Source organism: Lepisosteus platostomus, chromosome 11 (assembly GCF_059453375.1).
Source record: "Lepisosteus platostomus isolate fLepPlt1 chromosome 11, fLepPlt1.hap1, whole genome shotgun sequence".
Classification (NCBI taxonomy): Eukaryota; Metazoa; Chordata; class Actinopteri; order Semionotiformes; family Lepisosteidae; genus Lepisosteus; species Lepisosteus platostomus.
Genome location: NC_142621.1, coordinates 45,742,910 through 45,765,642, shown reverse-complemented (window position 1 = coordinate 45,765,642; position 22,733 = coordinate 45,742,910). Strand labels below are relative to the sequence as shown.

General features: G+C 42.6%; 1 protein-coding gene across 6 annotated transcripts in view; it reads right to left on the bottom strand.

Annotated features, from left to right (window-relative positions):
* Positions 1–3,634: 3,634 nt before the first annotated feature.
* usp43a (ubiquitin specific peptidase 43a) overlaps positions 3,635–22,733 on the bottom strand; it is a 138,899-nt gene continuing 119,800 nt past the window's right edge. For 2 of the 6 annotated variants that reach the window (XM_088600015.1, XM_088600016.1), the window contains one exon: positions 17,058–22,718. In XM_088600015.1, coding sequence (XP_088456141.1) covers positions 21,640–22,718 — 1,079 coding nt within the window. In that variant the 3' untranslated portion in view covers positions 17,058–21,639. Of the gene's footprint in view, positions 6,378–6,647; positions 7,193–10,706; positions 10,831–17,057; positions 22,719–22,733 lie in introns of those variants that run through there. The other 4 variants (XR_015925429.1, XR_015925428.1, XR_015925430.1 and 1 more) reach the window with 4 other exon arrangements.

Below are 22,733 nucleotides of genomic sequence, written 5' to 3'. Positions count from 1 at the left end.
TATGAAAAATAAAACTTACATTATCATTTGGATTCATTTGTACTACTTGCATCCAGGAATTTGGCTAGAATTTGTTTTGTGTTCTACAAAATTGGTCCAAACTCCTGCATTTCTCTCCAAGACCTGTGATAAGGATGCAGTTCAAGAATTCAAACCTTCATAGAAAATGATGATTATTTATAGAATTTAATTAATATTATAGATATACTCCTGAATATCAGAAGACGTGCCTTCATCTCATGATATAATTAAACTGAGGTTAATTTACCGGCATGTTAGCAATAAAACCTTATTTCCCAGCATGGAACAATCTGCAAAAACCTTTTCCAACATTCACAATAGGTCACTTTGCCACTGTCAAGCAGTTTGCACTGCAGATATAATATAAGTCTTCATTTCCCCATTCTGTGAGAGTCCATGTCGAGGGATTATATACTGTACAAAGACAAAAATAATTTGGGATGACCGTGCTCAGCGTTGGGATTTTTTCCATTTCGTGTTTCAGAGTCTTGTGCGCATGTTCTGTTCTGCGCTGTCTGAGCAAGGCAGGCCACGTCCATTCATCCATCTATTTTCTAAACCACTTCTTCCAATTCGGGGTCACGGGGGAGCTGGAGCCTATCCCAGCAAGCTACAGGTGCAAGGCAGGCTACGCCTGAACGGGACACCAGTCCATCACAGGGCAGACACGTGCACACACTCACACCAGGGCCAGTTTTGTCCAGACACCAATGAACATACCGGCATGTTTCTGGTCTGTGGGAGGAAACCAGATGAACATGGGGAGAACACACAAACTCCACACAGACAGCACCCCTATCAGTCTTCCAGGTCTGGAACCAAACCCGGGGCCCCGGTTCTGTGAGGCAGCAATACTTGCCACTTCAGCACCTTGCCACCCATGGGCCCAGTCCGCTTTCTGAAATGAGCTGTCAGCCCTTGAAAGTTTATTACAGAAAACCATCTTAATCGAGCAATAGTCTTTCCATTCTTTCACACCATACATTCACGACCTGTTTTGCTGGGTCAGGGGCCAATTCTGTGATGAAAACAGATCTTGTCTAGGATATCATTTTTAGTTACTTTTCTACTCAATGTTATGTCATAGAGTAGAGCCATAGAGTAGAGCCCATAGTGAACATACAGTAATAAAAATACAGCCCAGGTTGTGTGACTTTTTTACTTGTATTGTCCATGTAAGAAGCACCAGGACAGATTCATTAGCATTCTTGGCTACAAATCTTCGATCCAAATTCTGTTACAGAGGAGCCCTACTATGAATCTTTAGGACGTTCTTCAAGTTCTCCTGAGTTGTGGGGCTCCATCAATAATTCTCATAGTTGTCTGAATGATCTGGGATTTCATTGACACACAACACTAAGTATAACTTCTAACCAATTCTCTGTGCGCTGTGTGTACCTCAATTGACGGTTATGGTGACTGGAAATGTTATCACCATTCCTTCGGGACATTATTTTTAAGTGAGTCTGAGAGAAGCTATTAAAAAAAGGCCCAGACACAGATTGCTTGCTGCAGAGAGATTGCTTTACTGTTCAGCTGTAGGGCCACCTGCTGGGAAACCAAATTTACTCTCATCTCCCAGAATGTAAAATTATAGTTCTACCACGACTGGTGATTGCTTATCAGAAAGTTGGGCTGGCTTTGTCACTCCGGTGATATACAGGTTACTTTTCTACCACACTCCACTCCAATAAACAACTAAATTGCTGTAATCTGAGCTCAGTGCATACAACTTCAGAATAGTTAATGTGATACACAGGATATTATTCCAATGTGCCATGAAAGCAAAACACACAATTAGCAGGTGTCTCGTTAGTGTCACACCAACAGTCTGTGGATAAGAATTAATGTTAACAAGTTCACATGTAGACCATTAGCGGAGCTGGCAAACTGGATTTTTTGTGTTGTACAAAGGGACAATAATAATGTGAACTGTGCTAGTACCTGCCAATTATACTTTCTTCTTTAAGCCAGCCAGTTTAGAATAGCCTAATGCTATTTTACACCATTTCAAAGAGACTCACATCAAACGTCACCATGGTGAATCTTCTACTTTCTGCCGTGGACTGATAAAAGCTGAGGAACTCTTTAATATTTTTTTCTTGCTCTCGGAGAAAAAAAATGTCTCTAAGAAAGGAAAACTCTTGCTATTAGGCTGCCTGGAATCAAAGAAAACCACTCTGAATACTTATGTGAACACATTTCAGAAACACCCCAAAAAAACAAAGTCACTTAATTTTGATCTTTGTTTTCCATGGTATCTGAAATTGTGACCACGTTCAAACACCAGAGATTAGACAATCTGTGATAGAGATATCTTGGGAATTAGAGAAAAAATGTGTGAGGAACATGACTAACATCTACTCAAATGAGGAGGGGGAGGATTGTTTCACTTTTTTGTTCCACAAAAGAAAACAGGGACATCTGGAATAAGAAAGCCACTGTAAAGATTTCTATCTCCTTGGGTTCTGTATTTTAAAGTACAGGGTAATCTGATATATATATTTGTTTTTTCTAGCACTTTTCCAGAGTCATTTAAAAAAAAAGCTTAGTCTCTGAGCTGCACATGTGATATTTGCCCCAATTATAAAGACAGAGATATAGGCAGCTGCACCAGGAACCAAAAACTTATCTTATATTCAGGAAGACAGGAAAAATAGTTGAAATTAATTAAATTAATTGAATTAACCTTTACTGCCCCTAAGAACATTTGTCTTGCACATCAAGAGCTCATAAACATATAGCATACTGTATATGACAATACAATATAATAACAGTACAATACCATAATGTACTGTTGTCTCTTTTCAGGAAAAAACAGCATTAAGGACACAAATGCCTAAACAAGGACAAAAAAGCTTGTGGTCTGTGTTCTGCAGAACATTTTCACTGTTTGAGAAAAGCCTATTAAGAACAAAATTGGAGATGATTTTGCCTTGGGTGAAAACAGCCTAATTAAATAGACACGAAAAAAGATGAAACGGCAGGTTAGTGATTAATGCAATGTATTCTGCTTGGTGTATAATTCAATATAATATAATAATATTTCACGAGGAATGACAGCAGCCGAAAGCTTGGGAGAAATTAGAATCATTTATTGAGATGTGGAGATTTGGCGTAACCCGCTTGGCTGAGGGCCAACCTCCCGGCCGTTGGACGGGGAGGATAGGACCCCCATGCGACCAATGGGGTAGCTGCAAAGGTGGAGGAGGGATGCAGAAAACGAACGAGGAAGAGGAGAGGGTGACGTTTGATATTTATGGAGACCGGTTGCTTACGTCAGGATTAGTGAGAATTGCAGCAGCTGTGTCGAATGAGCGCGGCTGCCTTCATTCCTCCCGAACTTTCATTAAAAACTCCATAAAAATGTATTTTGATGTTAAAGTGGACTCTTCAGTTCTTAATTTTAACCAGAGTTCTATTGCTGTGCATGTTCATGTCTATTGTTCTCCTCTCCAGATTCATGATTCATTATGACCGGGCACACATGGCTCTTGGAGGAAACGCATAGCTAGATTTTCCCCTCCCTGCGGCTGGGAAGCCACAGAACTAATCAAACACCTATTTTCCTGCTGCTTGCATGGATGTCCAAAAACCCGAGCCATCAAACACCTTCCTGCAAATACTCTTATTTTAATTTTCTTTGTTGACTGTATTGTCAGAGGGATCAAGCAGCCACCAGGACTGGTCCTGGCCCTGTCTACATTGGCTGGCCAGCACTGCTTTGCGTGGAAGATGAAGCCATCCTGTCCTGATCAATAACATATTAGCACATGAGAATAGGTAATTCATGACTGCATTTTGCTGGTGTTCCTTCTTTAAGAAAGATGCAGAGCCAGATCTTCAATGGATAATTTTCCACAGTAACATGCTGCCAAATGCACCTACTGTACTTCATGGAAAGCCACAGGTACAGGTGGTGATGTGATAATGTCGCCATGAAGTACTTGTTGACAGTCTTCTGTGCTGAGCCATTCATTCTAATGCGCATGATGAATGAACATTTTCTCTGTCAAAGATTCAATTACCTGACCCCATTTTGCCCACTGTATGCAGGGCCTAGAAAAAAGAATAATAATAAACAAAACATCTGTGAGTCAATTTTAGAAAAAGATTCAGTCTGGCAATAATTTGTGTGCATAATAATATAGTCCATTTGTCCAGTGTCCTCATAACAGACATGATGAATAGAGAATCCCTCAATCAAAAGGTGCAGTTTGCTTCAAGTCATTTCCTGCTTAAAAGGAAAAACAGACAATGGTAAAAAAAGGTTTTATGGGACGGAAAAGCCTGTTCTCTGATGTAGGAATCCATTCATCCAGTGATGACAGACAGCTGAGCAGACTACACTAGTGTCCCGTGTTGATGACTGAAAGTATAATAAGCACAGGCCCCCGTCACATTTCACATGAGGGATATAGTCATTAGGAAAACTTAAAATGCTCTTTCCCATAGGCTTTCTTCAGCCAACAAAGCAAACTAAAAATGGCTTTCAAGGTTAGTGCAAATGCCATGGTAACAGAACGGCACAAAACAAGAATGAAACTCCTGCTCTCCTACCAATCTAAGGGGATGTGATGGTAAAAAAAAACAAGAGCAGTAAGCGAACATTGTTTTTCAGAAGCAGAAATATTTATTTCTTATCACTAATAGATAAATCACGTTTTTTGGCCCCTTTAAACAGAAATCGGCCCAGCCCATGGGCAAACAATTCCCTTACTAGGTTGGACAGGTTAAGTTAGAGTACTTGCATCATTTGCAGCGTTAAGGTATTTGAGGTCCGTGAAAAAATAAAATCCTCACATGGACTGTTTTCTAATAACTGATTTTAAATCAATCGGCCTCCAAAGGCAACACTCTGAAACTGCATTTCTTTTCCGGGAGAAATGAATATTCAAGAGCCACAGCTCTCCCTTGACACATAAGCCGTATTGGAATTGAACAAAATTGTACATGTTGTGCCATTTACTTTCTTCACTCGTTACTCAGTCATCGCTGCAGCTTGTTATCATCTTTTTTCTAACGCCAAATGAGTCAGATCTAATACCCCAAGATAATTTAAAAGATGAACTTCAAAGGCTTCAGAGGTTTTATTTTACAGGCTGTTCTCAGCTTTTTTCTGTAGGCTTTACATACATATTTGCCTCAAAGCTCAAATTAGTCATGAAGAAAATAAATCAGATACTGTATTCAGATGGACAGCCTTTTGAATCATTATTCAGGACTTTGGTGTGTAAAAATATAGAGCAATAAGTCAAACAGACAACAAAAACATCTGCTGTGCTTTTTTTCCTCTCTGAGTCTGCACGGTGATCACTGAAATGAGAAGGTCAGAGGTCCACGCCTTTACCTGACTTTGCCCTAAAATGTTTGATTAACCTGATCATCTGCAAAAGAGCACCTCTACTTTATACTAATTTATATTGAAAATATTAAAAAAGAAATCTGCCTCAGTCTGCAACATTGCATTCAGTGGGGAGAGCTGGGATGGACTGAACTCAGTTTAACTTTCGGAATCTAATACACTCTGTGGTCGTCACATTCCCTTAGGAAGAAGCTGGTGAATCCTCACAGCATGGAAGTAAAAGCACTGCTCAGCAACCCAGAGCCTATCCTGGAAGCCTAGAGGATAATGCAGAATCGCACCCTGGGACGGATGGCAGTCCATCACAGGAAACTTGCACACAAGAAACCAAGAACAATTTAGGGATGCTAATTAATTTTTGCAAAAAGCAGAGGACATGAAGGAAATTCATGTTCACAGAGGCAAAACGTGGAAAATGCACACAGAACATGCCCCAGCTGGAAATCGAACCCTGGACGTAAGAACCGCGAGGCAGGAGAGCTAATCAACACACGCCATACCACCCTTAAAAAAAACATATTTTTGTTCCCTGACACTAATCACTGGGAGCTTTGACCCCTCTGTGAAAAATGGTCTGTAATAGCTACTTCAGTACTGTAGCCTTTTTTCTAAAGTGCATTTTTCTCAGCACCTTGGATTCACAAGCTTATTATCCTTCTCTTTTCATATCTTTGCACCCAGCATTTTCCTGCCCCTTTCCCCTGTATGAACAACCTATAACTGCACATCTTTTGTCATTTTTTTCTCTGATGAGTCAATTGAGAACTGATGATGAGAAATGATTTCCATTGACAGTGATGGCCTGGAGGACCATTGAGTGAAGTATCATGCTCAAAGGTACAGCAGCCTGTTGAGAGTCGAGAGCCCTACCCGCCACTTCATAACCAGCTGGTCTTGCAATTATACTGGCTTGTCCGGGGATTCAGTGTAATTATTAAACTGATCTTTCCCGTTCCTCTGCTTCTCAGCCTTGCTTGGGGAGGTCTGAAACCTGAAACAAGATGCCCAGCCATGTTATTAAAGATGACACCCTGGCTTCATCAAGAAACAGCTGGATATGATAGCCTTTGGACAAAGTCAACTTCTTCAATAAAGAACAGCAGAATACAAAATAGAGGGCACGAGGATAAACTACGTGGAAGTGTGTTAAAAACCCAGCAAGCATTTTGGGAATCAGGGAATCTGGGACAAGTTACCCAAACTGAGACTATGGTTTGCTTCTGGGAATAGATGGATTAGATGCTTGAATCAGTTAGCTTACTGCCAAAGGGGCCAGATGTTTTATTTTTTGTAACAGTTCATATGCTTCACTCCTCTCCCTTGTTGGTTTCCCTGAGACAGACGTACACACTTGGGGGCTGGATCTGAAGCACAGAGCCCGGATGGAATCATAAGCACCTGCACATTGACCTACAGGGGCAGAAAGCAGGAGGTAACAGCGACGACACTGGGATGCCGTCCCAGAGAATAAGGCAGTGGTGCCGATGAGCAATGGATTCCTTTTATCGCGTTCCCATGCAAACAAGCCCCCTTCAGTGGGCTGCCAGGTGTGAAATATACACCTGGCAGAGTGATATGGCTGCTGGCGTGATGGCATGGAAGCATGGCCACCACCAATATCAGTCGTTCCCAAGCCAGTAAATCTGATCTCCATGAGCAGGGACCAATGACCTGCTCAGCTGAAAACTCACCCCCTCCTCCCGCATCCCTGCTGCGATCCTGTAAATTCATAAAGCTGCAGCTTGCAGATCTGTTGAGGTTCTCTTGAAGTCTTGAAGTGTCCTGCGCTGCGATTGCTGAAGTCATCTGATTTCATGAAAAAGGAGAGTTTTCATGAGACGAAGCTATCAGTTTCAGGACAGCAAAAGTGTGAGGAGGGACTAACTCCTTCATGATTCGCAACATGAAAAGATTTCATCAGCGGCCAAGAAAAGGCAAACTATTGTGCTCCATCCTGGGATATCTTTGGTCTCCATTGTAACTGTCCCCTTTATTGTTTTGTAATCACTATAATAACAATAAGGGACATTAAAGAGACAATGATGAATAATTGTTTTGTGAAACCAAATACTTCACCGTTGCACGTCATATCCTAGAATGGATATGAGTAGACTAATCATTATAATTTAATCAACAGTCCTATGATCACAAAGATGTGAAATACACAAAGCTCATACCTTTCGATTCATCTCCATTCATCAGTTCCTTTTGAAATAAGACTAAAATAGACCACTCATCCCACCTCTCACTACAATTTTTACATCGTTCAAGTATTACAAGTGTTACTTTAAAGCAGCGCCACTTCAAAGTGGCCTGTGCCAATCCTGGAGTACAAGATTGACGCTCTCTCATCTTGTAGTCTTTTGATCTTTGTTTTCTGCATCATATTTGAGTGTTGTGAAGCCTCTGGTATCACATTGCTGTTGACTATGTCAAAGCCGTTTAAATACTGTATGACTTGAGGTCTTTGCAGAGCATCAAGGTAAAATTGGCAGTTCTGCAGTATTTCCAATTAGATAACAAGGGTCACAAAGGTTAACCCTGTCATTTACAGGACTCAGTCACCACAGTTAAAGAGCTTTACAATTAAAGGACAGCAAGAAAGGATATGATGATTGTTTTTCTCCTTGATCAAAAAGGTTATTCTGGTACAGGAACTTAAAGCCTGTCAAAATCTATATGGGTGAAAATGACTAGACAGCCAGATGCAGATATTCAGCACTGTATAATAAATTAGGACTATAAGTGAAAATACTGTTTATGAGAGTTTTTCATAGGAGTGTCTGCAGCAGAAAACGAATGGGTGAATTCAGATGGCAAGCTGTCCTGTTGATCGAGCCGATCCCGTCCTTGTTCAAAGAACGTGAAATGTTTTTCCCAGCTGAAAAATGCTAGACGTTAAGACAGTAATTGAGTGTGAGAAGAAGAAAAATTAATTCATTTAATTTGAATAACAATTAAGGTTCAGGCAGGCAGTTCTGCCAGTTTATGACACGTGTATGCATGAATATTTATTACATTTAGAGGCCCATCCTTGAAACTACACTGCTCTGTGTATTATGGGGGGGGGGGGGGGGGGGGGTTGGAGTGTGACGCTACACAAACTGGCCCAGCCTAAGCAGTTGGTTCCTTTCACAGAACCTGAGAGCCCTGACAGTAGAGTTGTATCATAAATACTGACCAAATCCTACCAGACTCTCATCACTCACAGGGGCTACTAAGGATCCCCTGTACCAGTTCCTGGTTCAGGAGACCAAGGGTTAAACTGAAGTACGTGCTACATACCTTGGACTGATCCCAGACAGAATGACAGAGGGCGGGGAAGGACTCACTCGTTTCTACTTTCAAAACATTGGTCAGGGAAGGTCAGAGGTCAGGCCAGGGAAGCAGGAGGATCACTATCCATGGGCATCGTTCCCTTCCTACCCTAGAAATCCAGCTTTAACATGAATTCAGGTGAACAAGTGTATATACTGTAAGCTGCAGAAAGCCTGTAACCTCTAATTATCATACTGCTGTAGCACCATCAAATTGTAAGGCTTTCAGATGTGGAGATGGTTTTCTAGGGAGCAATCTCTCCAAGTGTAGCCTGGGGGTGGCTAAAAGCCAGTCAAGAGGCCTCTATGACGGCTGCAGTGAGTAAAGAAGATTTGCTGTCCTCAGGTGCCCTGAGAGCTGTCTTCCCCACCACACACCAAGTCATCAGGGAGCACAGATGGGATCTGGCCCCACCTGAATGTTAATCTGACTTCTCCAAACTATAAAGAAGCCCCTGCATGCCCTGGGGACAGTGACAAGATAATAAATATTTAGGTATCCTTTCTGATGCAATTCATGTGACATGGTTTACTCGGCTCTGCCTGTCAGCATCGGTTAAACTACTGCCTGGGCAGTAAATAGTTGAAACTATTATGAAGAGTGGTTCACAGATACATTAGATAAATAAAAACTTTGATCAAGGTCAAGAAGCTATTGGTAACTTATGACTAATTTTATTATTGAACAGTGGAGTTTTATTTTTTATTGTTTTGGAACAAAAGCCTCCTTTAGGAATCCCAGTGCAAATTTACTGCATGAAACAATCCTTCCATAACAATATTTACAAATATTGCAGCAATTACAGACATTATTTATACATGCAGCCCCTTAACCTGATCACCATTGCTTTTCATTAATTTATCTAAAAGCTCTGGTAGCTGTCAGAGCTGTGTTGACGTGCTCTGTTTTCTGATTTCCTGCACAGAAGACTAGCGAACACTGGCTGGTTTGTTATTTCTGCATTAGTGAGAGCGACTTCAATGTTTCAGTGTAGATTCAGTTAATTTTCCTCCCTTGAGCAATAAAGCTACTGGAGGTTCACGTTAACTTTTAATAACAGGAGAAACTGGAGGGACAGAAATTTTAACCTAAAAATTGCAAATATTTAGAGCAAGGTAGAGAGATAAGTACAGACTCTGGAGCTATAGCAGACAGCTCTTTTTAGCTGTAGCATTACTGAGTACAATTACATTTCTTTGGATTTTGGGACTACCCAGACTGCTTTTTTTATTTTAAATGAAATTTTAAAGACTAAATGGAATCCATAGCTGGACAAAAAAACAACAACTAATGAAGCCCTTTTAATTTCAGCTCTGAATGTTACCTAGGTGTGCCAGGTACCAGGTCTGCAGATCTTTAAGAACTGAAATTAATTACTAATTGAGAACTGTAGTTAACTGATTTAGCGGCTCAAGGATCCTTGGAAAGGAAGGTCAGATGACTCTGAACCTTTGGGGGCCAGAACTGAGAAGTCTTGGAAGGCGGTGAGTGCTCTGATGAGCACATGGGATTCACTAGACAATGTTAATCATTAACCGTAAGGCAGGCTTTAAATCAGATGCTTTATAGTACTGACGGATCGGAGGTGTTATTACAAAACGAGGTCATTCTTCCAAAAGCTGCCTTCTGCTCATGATGCAGGCATACCTTACTAGCAGGGAAAGGCCTCATTGTCAAAGGAAAGGAGAAGAAGAGTTTACAGGCCCAGGGATGGTGATGCCGGAAAACTTCAGGACAAGGGGCAACTTTACTGAGCTTGTCAGAGGAACACATCCCCCCCTAGAGACAAACTCCTCCAGTGCGGTGTTTGTGCTAAGATTGACTTTTTTGTTTAGAGGCTCACTCCCCTATTTTAAGACTTTTATGCCTGCTTTTAGCCTAACCAAGTTAATTTTTCTAAATAGTCTTTGAGGTACGTTTTGGCAGACACAAAAGTGATTTTTCTACATCTCTACATCTTAGGTGTTTCATGAGCAATACTTCATACCACATGGATTTTGTGGATTTTTAATAAACTCATGGCAGTGTGAACAGATCTTATGTCTACTTTGAAGAACTTTTATTGTTCCACAGGGTCCAGTCCTGACCTCAATCGCTTTTGCTTTGATACCTCTGCGACGAGAGACCTGGAATACATACAGCAGGAAAAGAAACAGCTTTAAAGATTACAGCTAAAGCGAAATCTCCAGTTTACTTAGTATTTATTGACCCTCCATTTATTTCAAAGTACTTTGCAGGCAACATGAATGAATGAAGAGGAGGAAAAAAAATAACGGACCAGTTTAAATCAAACAACAGGCTGCAGGAACAATAACATGTTTCACACTGTGATGGCTTTATTTTTTTTTGTTAGCAGCTGAAAATAAAGATGTTGGTATTTAAACGTGGATTGCCTGGTTGGAAATAATTCCTCTATTATCCATCTCTGAGTAGTGCTATTCAAGATTACTCCCCACTAGGCTCTTGGAATGGAACAGTTGCCCACTTCGAGCAGTAAGTGAAATCTCGGCAACCAAGATGCTTTAGCAGACCCCTGTGGAGAGTCGAGGACTACAGGCGGCGCAAAAATAGAGCCCTTGCCCTGGCAGCCCCCTGAAGCTCAGCAGCTGTGAGCCTGGTCAGTACCTGGGTCAGTACCTCCTGGGAAAAACTAAGGTTGCTGCTGGAAGAGGTGTTAGTGGGGCCAGTAGGGGGCGCTCACCCTGCAATCTGTGTGGCTCCTAATGCCCCAGTATAGTGACGGGGACGCTATACTGTAAACAGGCGCCGTCCTTCGGATGAGACATAAAACCAAGGTCCTGACTCTCTGTGGTCATTAAAAATCCCAGGGTGTTTCTCGAAAAGAGTAGGGGTGTTACCCCAGCAGCCTGGCCAAATGTCCCCCTGCCCTTTACCAGTCATGGCATCTCTGTTCTCCTCTCTCCCCCACTGAGAGCTGGTGTGTGGGGAGAGTACTGGTGCACTCTGGCTGCTGTTGCATCATCCAGGTGGGGCTGCACACTGGTGGTGGTGGAAGGGATCCCCATTACCTGTACAGCGCTTTAAGTGGAGTGTCCAGAGAAGCGATATATACAGTAACTGTAAGGAAACTACAAAATGGGCCGAACAGACAAGCGAGAGGAAGATTAGGGAGGAGCAATGAAACAGTGACCGACCTCACAAAGGCAGGAAGGAGTTTGAGCAGCTCCCTCCGTCCTGACTTGTCCCGTGAAATGGGAGCTAGACAGCAGGGTCATTACTTTGCCATTCCCCTTGTGTCAATTATAATGTGAGCAGAACCACACCGAGTATCAACATTTTACATTAAAACAACCAAATGCTATGGTTATTGTGTAAAAAGTGAAAGATATTGTTTGGTCCAAAGTTATATTTTATGTATATACAGTATATTGTAGCGTCCTCATCAGGCAGTGATGGGGCTGGTGATGTCAACCCCAGGAGAGCAGGCTGGGATAGATGGGAACCTGTCTGGGATAGTTGAGAACTATCAGGGACATTTTTAACTCCTGGGACTTGGGGGAAAGGACAGGGATTTGGGTCCATGTTATATGAGTGTAAGTGCATGCCTGTCCCATGTTTCCCCATCCTGGTATGTGGTCTCAGGTTCCCACCCTGTCCTGCCTGGCCTGTGTTAGTCTGGACCCCCACCTTCAATCAACATTGCAATGGTCGTGTTTTTGCTGGTTGGTGAGAACAGTTTTTTTTTTTTGAAGGATCATGGAACCATGCTATTCCAACTAATAAAAGAGTGCTTCCATTGCTCTGTTTTGTGTCTTTATTGCCCATGTTACAATATATGAATGTGCAGGTCACAGGACATAAGTAATTTATTTATACACTGCAGGTATGAAATGAAGAGCTTTCACAGTGGTAAGCGCTTATTCAATGATGCTTGACAGTAATTACATTTCTATTACATGATCTCAAGAGGATTTTTCCCCAACACAATCATGTGGCCTTTGTCTTGACTGTATTTAGATTCAAGCACGGTTTGGAAATGTATTGTTAGTAATTAAAAGTCACTTTGCAAATGCTTGCTTTTTAATAGGTACTGTCTCTCATGGGCTTGTATACATTACACAGTTTTTGTCCACCAGTAGTATAGCTTTCAGAGTGCACATCAGCAAGAGTGATTGAAATTGTAGAGTGCAGCGTTAGAAAATGTCACTTATGACGCCATACTCTTAGGGTCAATCTGAAAAAAAGAATGAATTCATAGGCAGAAACGTTCAGCAATTTGGAGATTTTGTGTGGAATCTCAGGGTAAATGACAGGGTGCTGAAAGGGTCACAGAATTAAACTCTGGACAGAAGACTAAAGAACTTTATTAGTCTTCTCTCAGTCTATTCATTGAAACTCCTTAACGCATATTCATTCTGATAAAAAAAACATCACAGTTTGAAATCGACTGAATAGTCACAGGATTAAAAAGCTCAAATCAGTCAAACAGCTGGTAGCACAGAAATAACCATTATCACCGATTAAAGGAGCCAGATTGGAACAATAGGCATTAAAGAGGATGCACTGATTGCTGAAAAGCTTACAGCAAGTGTTTCACGTTACTTCCATCTCTCCACCGCTTGTGAATGTACAAACACCCCCCTCCCATTCCTTAGTATTCAGCTATCAAACGTTTTGCCCCTCTCAGAAGCTACTTTCATTGCTCAGCATTACGATAAGTTTTTTTTAATGAGAAAATTATCTTTTATTCTGTAAAATTGCGTCCAGAGACCACTTACAACTGTAATAAAGCGCAATTTGTTCCAAGATGCCTAGCTACACGTACAGGGAAGAATTTGGATTTATAATAAACCCCTAGGAACTGCAATGAACGAAGAATTCCATTATCGGATGATGACCAGATCCCGTCCTCAAGAACCGCTCTCCAGCACATTTTTAAGTCTCTCTTAATCTTGTGTAATTAGCGCACCGTCTCGACGAGGTACAGTACTCTTAAAGACGATAGTCGCCATTAACAGAGAACGCGTCAGCAGCCACATTCGCTGTCCTGTTCGATATTTCACTGTGCACTGTAGCTCTCGCCAGATACTGTGGAGGGGTGTTCGTCTCCACTCATGACAAGTTACACCCTTGTGAGAAGTGTGGAAGGAGGATTTAGTTGCAGTCCACGCAGGCTCTTTGAGTACAACGCACTTTTGTTGCACTTTTCTGCAATTTCCCTCACGGGATCAATAAAGTATCTATCACTTCACCCCATTTCCGAAACCGGGGCACGGCAATAATTCGTCCTGGAGGGGATTCAATTCAATTCAGTTTATTTTTATATAGCTCCTTTCTCAACAAGTTTGCCCCAAGGCGCTCAACATGGATGGGGATGGGGACGTCGCTTCCATCTAAAATAATCTTCCGGTATCCATCAAACACCTTTAATCTTTTGTTTCCGTTTATAATTCTGCGTTAAGATATCATGGCTCCCCACCCTTCTGTTAGGAGAAAATTGAGAAGGAGATCCCACAGCCCAAGTAACAGCGGTGCGTGCGGGTCAAGATATAGGAGTTACTCTTTTTTTTTTACAATGAAGACGCCACATCATTTCGAAACTTGCTTTGTGTTTCGTTTTGTTAAAACTTTCCTTTAACTTCGAGAGTTTAAACTTCACAGGTGAACTTCAAGAGATAACAGGACGGGTAAGTTTCAGTACGACTCTACGGCTGTTTTTTTTAAATAACGGATACATTTTGATTTACAAAACTATTCGATTTCAAATTCTAATACATACACAGCATGTTGGGTATACAGCATGTTAAAGTCAAACTAATTTTGATTAGGACTAAGGTAACAAGTTAGCTGAACCATGCGTACAGTTACCTGTGGCAGGTAGTGTCCTCGGTTTCTGTCCTCCGCTGCAGAGGCGCTATTTTTCGGTCTCGGTACCTGGCATTTAATTTGACAGTTTGGCTTGGAAACGTGGGGTTGATAAGAAAAAAAACAAACTGTCCAGGACTGTGAAAATGGCAGAAGAATTATTGGGAAACAGCAGCCCCAGCTCTGCGATTGATATCATACAGTTCTCAGAGTGGCCAGGAACATGATAGCTGACTCCACACACCCACCTCCATTCTCAATTCATAACACCCCCATCAGGGAGACGGTCCAGAGTACCAGATTCACATAGAAACATTTGTAAGAAGCCCCTTGTCCCTCTGCAATAAAACTACTCAAGGAAGGTATGTAAATATCTTCCTCTAACTATTGATTCAACTATTTATGTATCATACTGTTGTTGCGATTTAATAAGACTCTTATGTTTTGCTTGTGTGTTTTGTACTTCTGTGGAAGGAGCCAAAGACAACAGCTGTGGACAGTAAAGTATCTAATTGCAACAGTTCACGCTTTGCCTAAATGTTAGTGCAAAGTATGGTTCTATGTCGCCATCTAGTGTTCTGTTATCTGTGTTGCAGCTACGGTGTTACAAGATAAAGCACGCTTCAGTACTTGGATTTCAAAGCAAATACCGTTTAAATTAATTGAAATAAACATTTATCCTTATGCTCTGATTTTACTGTTTGTAAAACCTGTTTCTTAAATGTTCATACTTTACTATTTTTTTCACTTTTACAGACTGTGACCTATGTAATAAACTAATACCACCTCTAAAAGTTGCCTGCATTTCACGGGGACTCTGAAGCACGTTTTTAAATCGGAGCTCTACAGTACGTGGTGGACACTTCAACACATTCTAACCTTTGCTTTATGGACTTATGGAAAAAAAACCTTGATTTCTTTTAAAAAACAAAAGGCTACTGTTTATCACATAATCAAGGAAAGGCGGAAGTGCGACATTCATAATAATATAGAGATGTCTCGAAATACTTTTCCAGCTCTCCCAACATGAACTGATCCCCTGCACCCCCTCAAAGAATTCATTAATCTAGGTGTTAGTGTTTTACAAGTGTAAGCCCGTGTCCTGTTTTATTCACTTACGCAATTTAACATATTCTTCCGTTATACAGGATTCTCTATCTACAAACTGAAATAGGTTTACATTAATATACCTTTGTTCTCTGATTGGTTACGGGATAACGTGACCAGAGAAAAAGGGGAGAGAGAAGGCAGAGAGAGAGAGAACGCAGCAGGTGTCAATGTGAGTGGTCAGAAATAAACTGTACAAAGAATATCCGTCTTCATCCCGTTCACATCCTCACAGGCAGAGAGCTTAATCACCATCGCACGAACCCTACAGTTACACATGTACAGCTAGTACACGGTACCACTGCACAGCTCAATATCCTCGTAGCATTACAGGACTGCTGAGGAACAGGTAATAGGTTTATTCCATGCTGAGGAGAGAAGAAAGAAAACACAACGTTTCGGCTGTGGAGCATTCTTCGGGTGTGAGCAGACCCGCACACCCGAAGAAGGCTCCACAGCCGAAACGTTATGTTTTCTTTCTTCTCTCTTCAGCACGGAATAAACCTGTTACTGTACTTGTTCCTTTGCAGCCTACGCGTGCTGACGCAGCCCCCCCGTATTACAGGACTGGACATCAGCATGTTCCTGTTACCAGAGGGGCGTAGAGGCTGAGATGATTGTGGGAATGAAGGGGCAAGACCACTTCGCTTGGACGGACTTCGGATTTAGTGTAACTGTCATGAACAGTCATTTTTTGAAAATGTTCTTAACTATTTTTTTTCATTGGATTCCAAATATTGTTAAGGTTTGTGCCAAAGACCATGAGTATAACTGCAGCACGGCATATTTTTTGGGGGGTTTGCATTTGATGAAAGTGTGGAGGTGATCTAGTACCGGTGTACCGTCAAGTATGGTTTTCTGATTCCCTAGTTTATATACAGCACAGAATACAGTGAAACGTGATTTTTTTAGACACAGCTCCGTCATACATACATATTCCGGATATCTATACAGTATATCTCGTTGGTAATTTGACGGATGGTCGGTAACACGAGCGTTTAACTCTACTCCACTGTATTCAAATGCCACTGAGAGCCTGGAGCTCAAGAAACATTAAACTATAAGACAGCTCCAGGGAGAAGCGGCTAATTGAATTCAGGATTCATTTTGTTGTGTAATCTCACTTCCAGAATCAGCTTGTTTCAGTTTTTTTTAGCCTTGGAGTGTGTTTCAGTGGGAGAAAGATAGCGAGCCTGGTTTCCAAGAGGTCTGTGGAGGAACAAAGACTGAAAATCTTCCAGACAAGACGAGCCTCTTGTTTAATCGGTATCCCAAAGTGATTAAAATGCGAAATGAAGTTAAAAGTTTTTCTTTCTTGTTGATTTATCCATCGAAAATGTCAATCACTTGATCAGTTGGCCCTTTTCCTCAATCTTTTCATCTGTGCGTGCAAGTCAGTAAAGACTGTCAGAACCCACTCTGTGATAAATAACGTGTTTTATTTTACTGTATTAAAAATAAAACAGTATATGATGTAAAGCGGACATCTTAGGTAGATACAAACGTTTGTTATAAGTAGAATTTTATACGTGTGCTAGATCCAGTTTATACCTGCCCTTTACAATACAAATGACTGGACAAGGGCTGTATATTTGTGCTTAACCCCTAATACACCAAGCACACAGAACAGAACTCTGCCACAGCGACTAGTCAGCATTATGTCACAAGGATCTTTAATTATTTACAAAGAAGGTATATAAAATGTAAAACCTTAGAAAACAAAATTGCATATAAAATCATCTCAACCCCACACATTTCACAAAGAACAGAAAACAAAATCCTTCATTCATGTAGCTCTTTTTACAAGTGCTTGTTTTGGTAAACATAGTGATTGGTACTCACCGCTTTGAATTGCAGAGTGTAGCAGAAACACACACACAAGAGTGTTTGAACAACTCAGGCTTTGGAACACTTGTCATTTTCTCTGTAAACTCCATTTAAGAAAAATGCAACAACAAAAAAATAAAGGAGTCAGTTCGAATGGTTATCTCTTGGAATAAGACAGACATGGACATGTTCTACTGGTCCTGCAGGACAGCAAGCTGAAAACAACCACTTCATAGTAAAGGCCACTCTACAGCTATGATCATTTTACATTCTCACTGCTTCTTTGTTAACATCAGCAAAGACACACAGACTGTAATGACATTTATGTGCACAGTACAAGAGACCTGCTATTGACTTCAGGTTGCTAAACACAGAACAGATGAGTCCATTATCAAGATGGCTAGAAACACTGCTGCCTACAACAGCTCAAGGCGCCTTGGATCGATTCTGGCCCGGAACACCTTCTGTATGGAGTCAGCATGTTACAAAAAACATTTTAACTTCACATTAAATTTAACTTGCTAATGTTACGAGCAAATTGGGATCTTGTACATTTGCAAACAGCAGCACAGTATTGTTCCGAATTTGTATGTTTGTTTTAGAGTTCTCTTTAAACCTGGACTCTTGTGCCTGGCTACAGGTCTAATTACTAAAAGCTATTAGAGATTAGGATTTTATTATCTCTGTTTGGAATTGTAAGGTTGTGTCAATTCAAACCAGGCAGTTTTTTTTCTGATCAACCAAACAGTTAAATGTTTGCCCTCAAACACAATATGTCACAACACAGTCATTACTACGTCATGTACAGTAACTACTATCATAGTTGTAAACTGAAATTACATCAGCGTGTGTTCCGAAAATACTGATCGAGACAGAAACGGTTATTGCTGTTGGAACCAGGGTAGTGTTTATGAACAATAAAAACATTATTACAAATTACAAAACACTGAATTTACACTGTTTTATTATTAATGATTAAAATTAAATTTTGTAAGCTTTTAATGATCCGGCAATGCATTTGTTTTTTGGAGAAATTACATACTGCATTTGGGAACTTATTTCAATGAATAATAAAACTGAACACTTCTTATAGTTCTGAAGTAAGTGTGGTAGATATTTGATCACCTCAAGCATTAGAAACCTTTTCTTGCATATTCAAGTATCCTCCAAGCATGGTTGTCTACCCTCTATTAAGGGGGAAGAACCTTCTCTTGCATTCAATCCATCTTGTGCTGCTCAGAACTGGCTCAAGAGATTTTTAAACGGTTACACCTGCTCTCGGTTTTAAACACGCACTTGAACCTTCTCTCCTGCCAACCTGTGCTTTGGCATCACAGATATCTTTGCTTTGCTCAACAACGGCTGTGGAAGGCAGGTTACTGGGACAGGCAAAATACTCCTCCTCTGCCCATTACTCCCCTCATACTCTTCAGAACAGGAACCTGGACCCCCTTCATGCGTTTTGCTTGGGTGGGGAAGCTGGCAGGACACGTTAAAGAAATATCAGCATGGCTTGTTTTTCCAACAAGGAAAAAAAATGACTTTGTTGTATTCAGTTTCCCTTAGTTGTAAGGTTATAGAGAGGAGGCCGGTCAGTCCATCCATGTTGTTGATACTGATACCCTGGATTAATTCCAGAAAAGACTGGATGTGATCCTGGGATCAATAAACTACCAAATCCCAAACGGGTTAGATGACCTGTCTCTTGTTCTAATCATGATTATTTGGGTATCAGTATTTAATTGATCCGTGGACTGAGTATCTAGAATGAGGGTTTGAGGGCTGGGTTTCAATGTTTTTGGTTGACAAATAATATTAAAAAGGCTTCTTAAATGAGGTTATTTCATTATTATTTCTAATTCGAACACCCTTTGTAGCAAGACTATCTGCCATATTCAGGATAGTGTGGTAGTGGCTGGTTCTGTTTTGTGCAGCACAAGCACAGAGATGTTGCTGAAATACAGAAATGTGGTACCAGGATGTTGAAGCAAGGGACACCATTCACACTGATGGGTTTTTAAAGCACTCCATAAACAATATTTTCACCCTGAATGAAGCTGAGCTAAATGTGTCAGTGCAATACTACTGTATTTGTGTTTTTCTAATATGAAACCACTCGCACACACTTTTCACTACATGTGGGCAACAGAAATATAAAAAAAAGGATTTAACAGTCCTACTCCAGTTGTAAACATTTTTTATCACATTGCTCTAACAGTAAAACACAGAGATTTGTTTAAATGGCGTCTGTTCTTTTTTCCAAAGTCAAGACGTACCGACGCCATCAGCCTTGTAGTTATTGGAAATGGAGGCCAACCTCTTTTTTTGCTCAGCCCCTAAAAATTGTCACTGACTAACAGTCTACTCATCTTCAGTTTGCCAGCCACTGGACAAATACATTCAGATGCCCCAAAGGCCCTGTTACCATTGCCTGAGGACACTTTCAAGATGGTATTTTGTCTGGTTCCTTATAGGCCACAAAGAATCCTCTTTGAATGGCAAGCGGAGCTATTCTGGGGTTGTGTAGGCCACATCCCAAATTTAAAGGCAATGAGGTCAGCTCTTTGACCACCAAATCCACCCTTCCACCCATTTTCTAACTGCCTGATCCAATTCAGGGTCACTGGGGAGCACCTGGCGCATGGCAGGGTACACGCTGGACGAGATGCCAGTCCACTGCTGGGCACACACACAGACACACAGACACACACACTCACACCAGGGCCACTGTGGGAGGAAATCGGACCACCTGTAGGAAACCCACATGAACACAGGGAGAACCTACAAACGCCACACAGACACTGTAGCATCCCAGGTGCAGGACTGAGCCCAGAGCCTCAGCACTGTGAAGCAGCAATGCTCAATACTGCACCAATGTGCTGCCTTCCACCAAAGACGCCATTGTAAAAAACACCACCACATAGACGCCAGAGGCAATGCACATTTTACAGGTGTCCTTGGGGCAGTTCTCATTCCACACTCAGGAAAGGTTTAATGTTGAACTGGCTCAAGGTTGTATGGGATCTATTGACAAGACGCACCCTCCCTGAGAAAGAACAAAAAGCATTTCTAATTAGCAATGCTTGTTTCTAAGCGGTTATTCAGTGACAGAGGAAGAGATCCACACACTCTCTGCTGGACAGAAAAGAAGGAAGACTCACTCCCCTTGTGCTCGTCAGCACAAAAAACATCCTCCAGTTGTTGCAATGACTATAATGTCTGGTTGACTCAGATGGCTTGAAGTGAAATAAATTTAAATGTGTAACTACAAGGGGCATGTTTATAAAAGGCCCATCATTTTTCTCAGTCAATTCAAGATTGTCACATTGAACATTAACATACTGGTGCAGTCGACTTGACAGAAAGTGCAAGAAAGTTAAAAAAAACCCATTACCATTCTCTCCATTATTTAGACATTAAAAGCTTTAAAATCTAGCAGCTATTTTGCAATGCAAGCACAAAACTGTTAATTATTCATAAAGCTTGTCTCTTCTTGAAGTGGTTAGCTAAACTATTACTGACTGATATGTATTTTTTAAATCATATGTATTTACAAATAATCCAGTGAGCAATTTGCTCCATTGGGTGCAATACAAAAAATATAAATAAAACTGACATAATCTTTCATCTGTTTTACTCTAAATGTATGCATAGATTTCTTAAATGTCTGAAAATGTTTTAACAAAAAAAAGGTAATGCCTTTTGGCTGTTATTAACCTGTAATATTAAAAGATGTGCAAGCGTGTTATAGGATTATGAATTAACCATGGTGTAGAAAGTGTTTCGACTGTACAATTGGATCCCAAAAATTCATCTCAACAGTAAATCAATTACAGAGGCACTTACTTTTAGGTGTCACCAACAAAACCCCCCTCAAAAACAGAAAGTGTTTAGAAAAGTTAAAAGAAAAACTCCTAATACAGTACATGTGTTTTACTCAGTCGGGCCCCCCCCCCCGTATCGGTACAGCCCCTTCTCAGACCATAAATGGGGGTGATATTACCAAAGCGGTCCTTGCTAGATGAATTCAGGGGGACCCACGGGGGGGCTGTTGACCTCAGCTGGGGGTCATCCGCTGGTTTCCTTCACACGCCGGTGCCCCTCTGGAGGAAGGACACGAAGGGCTATTGCTTGAGCTGCAGGTGCTGTGAGGTCACTTCCCGCTCGCCGCTCCGTCAGAAGCTCGACTCGGGCACGGACTTCTTCCGGCCCAGGGACGTGGTGCTGTAGCGCGTCCTCTGCAGGGTGGCGCAGGAAGGCCGGTCGGAGGCCTGGCCGCGGGGCTGAGGGGCGGCCAGGCTGCTCTTGTGGAGGGAGGCCGTCCTCCTCAGCGTCAGCTCCGCCTTGCTCTGGATGTTGGAGGAGCTCTGGGAGCGCTTGATGTCCGTGGCCGAGCGGCCGTGCCTCCCGCCGCCCACCCTCCCCTCGGCCCCGCCGTTGAGCGCCCCGTTGGAGAGGGACAGCCGGGAGGAGCTGATGGCCGTCGCGCTGCCCCTGCACGCGTCCGTCTCCCGGAGCTTCCTGGAGTCCTTCTTGAGGAAGCCGGCCTTGAGGAAGGAGAACCTGCCTCCCTCGTGGCTCCTGGCATCCTCGCTCCTCCTCGCCTTGTCCTCCCCGGCGAGGGGCTGCTGCTGCTCCTCCTCCCCGCCCGCCCCGGCCGAGCCCTTGCTCCTCTTCAGCGTGGTGTCCCAGCCCTGCGGGGGGGCGGAGCCCGGCGTGGGTGTGGGCGGGGCCCCCCCGCTGGAGCTCCTCCCCCCCCGGCTGGGCGGGGCCTCCTCCGGCCTACCCGCGGCATCCTGCTTGGTCTTCCGGGAAGACCTCCTGGTCAGGGTGCCGTCATCCTTCTGCTTGCTGCCCCTGCTCAGGGTGCCGCCCCTGTCGCCAGCGGAGGACTGCCTGGACTGGCCTTCTGGCACCTTGGCAGAGTCCGGGGGGCCCCCGTTCGGCCTCCCGATGCAGCCCACCCTGCTGGGGGGGCTGGCAGGGGCCGGCTGCCGACCCCTGGTCGGTGTCCCGCTCCCGTCTGCGGGGACGGTCATCAAGGGCACGATGGAGTCTTTCGTGCATCGCGGGCGGCGCCCCGACTCCAGGTACTCCACCAGCTCCCCGGGCGCTGGCTTGTGTCGGTCCTTGGACCCAAAAGACCAGCGCAGGGGCAGGACTTTGCCGACGCCCTCCTTGGTTTTCGTGGGCGTCCTCATGCTGACACTCCTACCCTGAACCCCACGGACCAGCGGCCTGCTGTCGAAGCCTCCTGCAACACAAGGGA